This window comes from Galendromus occidentalis, unplaced genomic scaffold (genome assembly GCF_000255335.2).
Source record: "Galendromus occidentalis unplaced genomic scaffold, Mocc_1.1 scf7180000075933, whole genome shotgun sequence".
NCBI classification, from domain to species: domain Eukaryota; kingdom Metazoa; phylum Arthropoda; class Arachnida; order Mesostigmata; family Phytoseiidae; genus Galendromus; species Galendromus occidentalis.
Window position 1 is genome coordinate 3880 of NW_003803923.1, and position 7645 is coordinate 11524.

The 7645-nt window shown below is 49.8% G+C and overlaps 1 protein-coding gene across 1 annotated transcript; it reads right to left on the reverse strand.

The window, feature by feature from the left end:
* Window positions 1-3813: 3813 nt before the first annotated feature.
* LOC100907733 (uncharacterized) lies at window positions 3814-4918 on the reverse strand. The gene is made up of 2 exons (XM_003738372.1): window positions 4763-4918; window positions 3814-4500 (listed from the first exon to the last, which is right to left on the reverse strand). Exons 1-2 carry the CDS (start codon window positions 4916-4918, stop codon window positions 3814-3816), a joined length of 843 nt encoding a protein of 280 aa, XP_003738420.1.
* Between the last annotated feature and the right edge of the window lie 2727 nt (window positions 4919-7645).

A 7645-nucleotide genomic window follows, 5' to 3' on the forward strand; every position in this document is an offset into this window, starting at 1 on the left:
CCACTGTTCTAAGTTTCTTCATCAGTGTTTCAATTTTTGGAATAAATTGTGGTGTTCGTTCAGGTGTTTGGAGTGTATCATAGTGTGTTTTGATGGGTGTTTTTGGACCTACTGGGTCTCTCTTCCCTTTGATGGAGAAAGAACGTTGCTCACTTGGCAGAGGCAGATCGAACGCTAGTTGGAATCCATTGATCATTTGTCTTGAGCCGACTGAGGCGTCAGCGTGACGTTGTCTCAGTTGGCTAGCGTGTCGTCTTGTTACCTTGTTTTCGACCTTAACGTCGTAGAAGGCGTTGTTCCGGTTCTTTATGGTGCCCGGTGTCCAGAATTCTTTGTTTCGACGGTGCATCTTTACGTACACATGATCGTTTTCTCCAAATGTTTTCTGGCGAACTCCGTGGTGTTGATTGAAGTCCCTTTTGCTTTTGTCCCTGTAAGCTTGTACAGATGAAATGGAAAGCGGGGAAACGGGAAAGCGGGGAAACGGGAAAGCGGGGGAAACGGGAAAGCGGGGAAACGGGAAAGCGGGGAAACGGGAAAGCGGGGAAACGGGAAAGCGGGGAAACGGGAAAGCGGGGAAACGGGAAGCGGGGAAACGGGAAAGCGGGGAAACGGGAAAGCGGGGAAACGGGAAAGCGGGGGAAACGGGAAAGCTGGGAAGCGGGAAGGCTGGGAAACGGGAAAGCTGGGAAACGGGAAAGCGGGGAATCGGGACGCGCACCCAGAGCTCGCTCGGCCAAAGCGAGCGCACCCGGAGCCAGCGCACTGGGAGCCAGCGCACCCGGAGCCAACGCATGTGTAGTGAGTCTAGCGATACCGAGCCGCCGCGAAGCGGCGACCGGGAGCGCTCGTCATTCATATTGCTTAAGAGAGGTTTTCGAGGGTCGACAGAAATCGTCCAATGGAATCTCCTTCTCAGTTCAGTTCCGGACGAAAATTGATCGGGACAATGTCCCATAAATTTGCAATCTTTCGACCCAATCCTCGTGATAATCCGATGCCTACCAGCGGAGATTCAGCCCCGCAAAAGCGGGGTAGATTTCGCTGAATGGAGGACGAAGTTTCTTCGACCGGCTACTAGAGACATTTTAAAAACGTTTTCACGTCAAAACTAGAGGCCCGGGTCACCATTGGAGGATTCACGGTAATGTGCTTTCCCCGTGCTGTGATTCCAGTCCCACTTTCGCCACCGGCAACTTCGCGACCTAATGTTTTTTTTCGAATTTTGGCGCGTTTTGGAAGTCGAAGCCTAGGAAGAAATCGCAAGCGTTTCCAAATGGAAAAGCGTTTCTCTTGCTCCCCAGTTTTCACGAGAGTGGATTGCAGTGAGGTGAGCTGCATTACGATAGTTTTCCGAGAGAGGAAATGCATTTCGACGCAACAATGGTTTTTCCTCCTCTCCGTGACGCTTTTTTTCCGAACCGAGCCGTACGGCGTAGTTCTACGCCAAAGGGAATTCCAAGCTGGCCGAACGCGAGAAACGGAAGCTTCTGCGCGAGGCCTCAAATTCTCGATATAACTCGTCGAAGCTCAAGGCCGAACCTAGCCTGTCGGTCTCTGCAAATCCGAAGCATTCTCCCGTCCACTCAGCATCTCAAGTGGCAGAAACTTGCACTTGGTGAATCGGATGAACTACGCGATCAAGGCCCTCGAGTCGTGGTCAAGATGGCACACAGTCATCTTCCTCGACGGATTTCATTATTATTGGCGCGACTTGAGGAAAGAAAAGCGGACAATTCTCACTCAGTCGGGACTTGGGCGGAGTTCTGTGATGATCTGGGCTGCGATTTCTGCCAATGGCGGATCCGAGATCGCATTTTTGGAGGGACGACGGAACTTCGAGCTGTGCGCCAGATCCCTGGAGAACTTCCTCCTCCCATTGGCGAGCCATTCTCATGAATCAGATCTCATATTCATGTAAGACAATGCATCTATACATTGCTCTAATTTCATGAAAGGATGGTTTGAGGAGCATTCCATGCCTATGCGGGATCATCCCCCCTCAGTCCGGACCTGAATCCGATAGAGAACTGATGGGGGATGCTCGCGAGGTTGGTTTGTGCTAATGGGAAACGAATCAACACGATCGGAGAACTCAAGACCGCCATGAAAGACAATTGAGACAAAATGACAAGAATCGGCAGAAATTGAGCTGATGACACATGGCCACCTTAGCCCAACTTCCAGCCGAAAATTCGGATTTTTCGCTCAAACTCTACGGTAGTCGATGCTGGTTGCTGAAAGTTGCCTGATGTGATTGTCGTGGATAGGTGCATCAGGGCAAGGTCTCGGAGTCGGATTACTCCACTCCGTTCGTTCAGACATTCGGAATCATAGGGTGGCCTTATTCGAAAGTCCTCTGTACCGAATATAGAGAACATTCCAAGCTAAAACGTGCATTTTTTTCTCGAAAAATATTGCCTCTCGATTTTGTAAACCATTTGGAATAGTTAACAAATTCTCTGGTCCAAAGCGTGTTTACCAAATCTAGAAGTGACTGGAGGAGGGTCTCTCGAAGCTGTTTGTTACAGAAGCGAAAAACCAATAGTGGCGAACGAAAATTACTGAACGAGTGGCACCTTCAAAGGTGGAGAGAGCCTCTATGCCAAGACACAATCGAATCGATCTGCAGGCGGCGATTGAGAACGGTCCTCGGGAATTTCATGATTGCCGCGCCTTGGAGTTCGACAGTAGCAGTTCAAGATGGAAGCCAGGCTCATTTTCGCCGGAATCATCTTGTGCAGCAACGTTGTGTCAGGCGCGCGAGGACCAGAACTTTTGAGCGAGCTCTTGGCGGGGCAAGGATGTCAAAACTGTGATTTGAACTCGGTTCTTCCTGTACAGTGCGAGCAAAACGACTTCGACAGCGTTCGTCACGCAAGAGGCCAACTGCGCGTTCACGCCCGGACAGAAAAGCGCCTCATCCAAGCTTCTATGGTTGTTGAATCTATTTATGAAATCGCGGAAACTCTAGCGAATACGAATGGGTCCGAGTCGAAAACGAGTACGAACTCGGAAACCGCCAACGAGTGTCACGAGGCTGCGGGCTTGTGGAACTCGCTCTTGCGATGGTTAAGAAGGGACAACCAGCCGTGTGCAGCACCCACGCCCGGCAGTTCCAGCGGTGGGATTTGAATTCGCTCATTCCTGGAATCTATCTGCAGTTGATTGTGAGCAGTTCGTATCTTCGAGTCGTTATTCGCAGTCGCAGCTCGACGACCATTCTCGTCTATGAAGGAAGGGTCATCAATAAAGCATCGCGACCTTAACAAACATCTGATCCCTTTCATTAGGGGCGATCGTATGTATAACTGCGCAGCCTTACCCTCTGCTTCTCATATCTTGGGTCCTGTACCCACCGCCCGATCCCGCGTACTATCGAGCGACGTTTCGTTGCCGAAGCTTTCGCTAATATACAGAAGACCTTGGTCGTTTCAATTTCGGTTCTTTGCGGATCGGGGTTTCGTGTCCATTCATCATTCTCAATTCAACCATTTATTAACTGTTGACCACTTTATATACCGAGATTTACGCCAACCTGGAGAGCGTCACTTTCCTCGGGCATCGCTGAAAATGATACGTTCCGCCTATCTCCTCGCATAGGGAACAGATGCATTCGTCCGTCATGGAAGCCTCTGCGGGAGCAATTCTTGTGGAGAAAGCCGTGCATCGCAAACAGGGTGACAAGATGCCCGTTCATGTAGTCGGAACCCTTCCAACGGTCTGAAGAAAAGGCCCCGGTGTTGAAAACTTCGGGGTTCACGTCCGTCAGCCTCCGGTCCCACTCGTGACAGTGCTCGGCGAAGGCCTCGGTTAGATTGAATCTTCGCTGGACTTGCTCCGAAAGTAATGGGACATTCGCCACGAGATAGACGAGTCTGTTTCTGCGTGATCGGTGCACTTGAACACTGTTTTGAGGAAAGCCACCTTGAGGCGATCCAGCTGCATGCGGTGGGTCCCGTAACATGCCGTCGGCTCGATTTTCAGAGTGAATAGAGCCTCGGCCGTCCTCAGGGAGAGCTTGTGAGGGTTCTCGATGCAGTGAAAAGCGAAATGACCCAGGTGAACTCGCTCGCGGAGATGCCGTGAGAACGAGCAGCCAAACGCCGAGAAGAAAATTCCGAGGTACGGAAAGTGATCAACAAGCTCAAGAGTGTCTGAGTCGATTCTGAACTGATCTGAGCTCGAGGGTCTACCACCGCGGCGGGATTTGAGAGCTTCCGACTTCGAGGCGTTGATCTCGATATCATTCTCAACGACATATCGTTCCAGGCTCCTCAGGGCTTGTTGGAGATGGAACCGACTCGACGAGAACAGGGCGAGATCGTCGGCGTACATGAGCACTTGTACTTGGGGGTGGCGGTCTCGTATGCGCTTAGGCAAGTCGCCCACCAATGTCGAGAAGAGGAGGGGGCTGAGGCAGTCTCCTCGGGCAACCCCAATCGTTTGCCGAATTGGTTTGTGCTCGACAACACCGTCTTCGACCAAGACGAGATCTTCCTGTAAGATCGAGAGGAGGAGGTTCAGAATGCCATTCATCATTGGCACTCGGAAGGTCGCAGCAGGAGCAGAGGGTTTCATTTGGAGAATACTCGCAGAGCCCGTTGCGCTTCGCTGCAATGTCCGCCCTCGAAATCCTAAATTACATTGCGAAAGCCAGGTCTTCCTAACTTTGAAAACCGATGCTGTGATGTTTGTGATTGGACAATCCCACCATCCAGAAACGCTTTTATAGAAAGCTCTGCTTTCATTAATTCTTCACCCACAGGACTTCTTCGAATTCCTCTTCGGCGCCCCCGGACTCCCACCATTCCCTTAGTTTTGCCCGATTGACCTCATCGTCCCTGCACTCGGGATCGATGATGATGTTCGACGTCGACGTTATTGTCTTTCCCACTGTATTCTCGGGCTTGAACATTTTTAACGTTTCGCACGTCCCCTCGCGACCTCTCAAAACTCCGACGAACTCCAGCCACAAGCGACAGCTCGCAGAGAGTCGTCGACCTGCGTCACGTTTTGACGCGTTCGGGTCGCGCCGTCGCGGCATGAGAAAGACTGCGGTCCTTCCACATCGTATGTAATCGCAAGGAGATCGATCATCCCCGTAGAGTTCTTTCCCAGCACTTGAGGAATTGTGATCGAATTTGTCTCAACGACTGGGAAATGTCCTCCATCGATCTCCTCCACTTTGCTCAGCTATATGTAAGCGGCACGATTAAGACTCTAATTGGGAGAATTTCTATCCACAAATTTTCCGATTCAAAGGGTGGTTTCTAGGTTGTTCCCCATGATTACCATTGTCAATTGTATTTCGAAGTCATTGTTCGCTGTCTCATATTTCGGACTCACTGCCTTGACTTCGGATATGCTTATTCTGTAGCCCTTTCCGAGTCTGATCTGATCGAAAGACTTCACGGCTACGACGCCGGACGTGATTACATTGATCTCTCCTGACTCGTCACTCAAAGTGAAGGTGAACAGGTGTGACTCTCCTCTGGGTTGCTGGAATGTTCTCATAGAGCTCTTGCAACGAACCCTTCTTTCGATTATACCGCCTGTTTTGGTCGAATTGATTGATATCAATGGGCGGAGGGATTTCCTTGGTGGCTCGTCTCGGTTTTCTATTCAAGAGTGAACAGTCTTATTAGCGCCTGATATACTGCAGCTCTCTTGAGTCGAGAGTATACTCGGAGAAATGCAAAACGGCTTTCGAACGGGAAGAAGAGGCGACGACAATCTATTTATGCTGACATCAGCTATTGAATTGCCCAGACTAGACAAGACAGGTCTAGTCTGAAACTTCGGTCATTCTCAGAATCTGAAACCGCTCTGTGCCTCTCATTCCGCGCTTGAAGTGTCACCACCTTCAGTGCTGGTCTCCTCTCGATTCCCAACGGCTCCTAGTTCTTTGTAGAACGACATGCTTGAATGGTCATCCGATATTCCGGTCTTCGTTAAGAGACATCTCTGAGTTTCTGCACACTCAACGAGTTGGGCTTCGAATGTCGTCGCCCTCTGTCGATACGGAACAGATTGGGGTTCTGATTCGTTTTGAGCAAAGAAAATTTATCATGGGGAGTGGTCCCGTAATTTTTGCAGCATTCAATCTCGCCGTCTCTCTCGACCCGTATGAAATCCATTTCCTTTTGCCACTCGCGCGAACAACAGGATATATTCCTTCGGAGTTGGTGAGGTGTCATGTTGACGCAGTATCTTCTCAAGACGTCCAAAGTGTCGATCTGCCGGTAAGAAGCTGTGGCCCGGTACTCTGTGTGTGAGCTCGAACGCCTTGTCTAGCTCTCGAGCAAACCCAGAGAGCACTGCGAGGAGACAGTAATTCTTATTTTGGGCGGCGCATGAGTCCGAAAAGATTTCGATGGTCGAGATGTTCCTGTTGTGCTCGCTCGAGTGATGGAAGAAATGTGCTGAAGCACTTGAGATTTCGTCCGCAACTCTCCCAGACTGGAATTCCGTCCATGTCTACAGGAAGCAATCGTCGATTCTTTGTTGAGATTCTGCTCCGTAGTGGCGCACGATGCCTAGAATATATTGCCAAATATGACGAGCGTAGGAGGCTTCCCCGATTGGTGTTTTCGGTAAAGGCTGGGTTTGCATCATGTCTACGGCGAACACAGCGATGGAAGCGTCGAGATCCGCATTCAGTGATCGATAAAACACCTTTGCCTCACGCTTATGTACTTGGAGCTGGCGTTCGAGCTGCCGCCTCTCAGTATCGTCTCTGCTCGTCTTCATCTTCTGACGTTTCTCCTCGCACTTGCAACAAATGTCGGCACGAGGCGTCCCGAAGTCCAAATTGAAACTTGAGGAGAATATATGTCGATACTGCTCATAAGTGCATGACGACAAGAGCGAGTCTTGTGCGTGCAGGTCCGTGAACTTCGACCACATCAATCTTATTGTCAATTGCCCGCATGCCGGATGCGATTCTATCCAAGGCCCGAGCGAGTTTGTCGAGTGATTACGACAGAAAGCGTGACAACGATTCGCGATAAATGAGTACGACAGCAAAGAGCATGAACACATGAATTAGCATGAGAGAAATGATGCGATGCTTTCGCAGGCCTGAACGAATTTGTCGTGAATTATCGGCAGTCATTGTTCTGAGGAATATCGGATATGGAGATTCCCTTTGTCCAATGAATGGTCCAGTTGATATATAATTATAACTTTAGTTTTTCTTTTAGGTCTGAATAATAGCATGACGCATGAGCATTCACAACTGTGCTTACAGTTCGGAATCGTCATTCATGGATCTTGATCCTCGATCGTTTCGGTGAGGAAGTTTTCGTGTTCGATTTCTTTTAGTTTCGAACTCAGTATACATGGGTTGACCATCCAACTGTAATCCCTTGTATTTCGGCAGATAACACACATTCCGCACTTGACAATTAAACGGTTGACGTGGGAATCGAAATCCGATTTCAGCGGTCTCCTGATCGGAGGCGGCATTACGGACAACATTGACAGACATTCACCTTTGAATGGTGAGGGTTCTTTTTCTTCGGATCTGTGGAAGAGAGCATTTTTCCTGTCCGATAAAGGAATGCGGAAAATCGGAACCGTCGACATGGAGGCTATCATTGCATGACGATTGAGAACATTAATCAAGTCGGCTTTCCCGCGA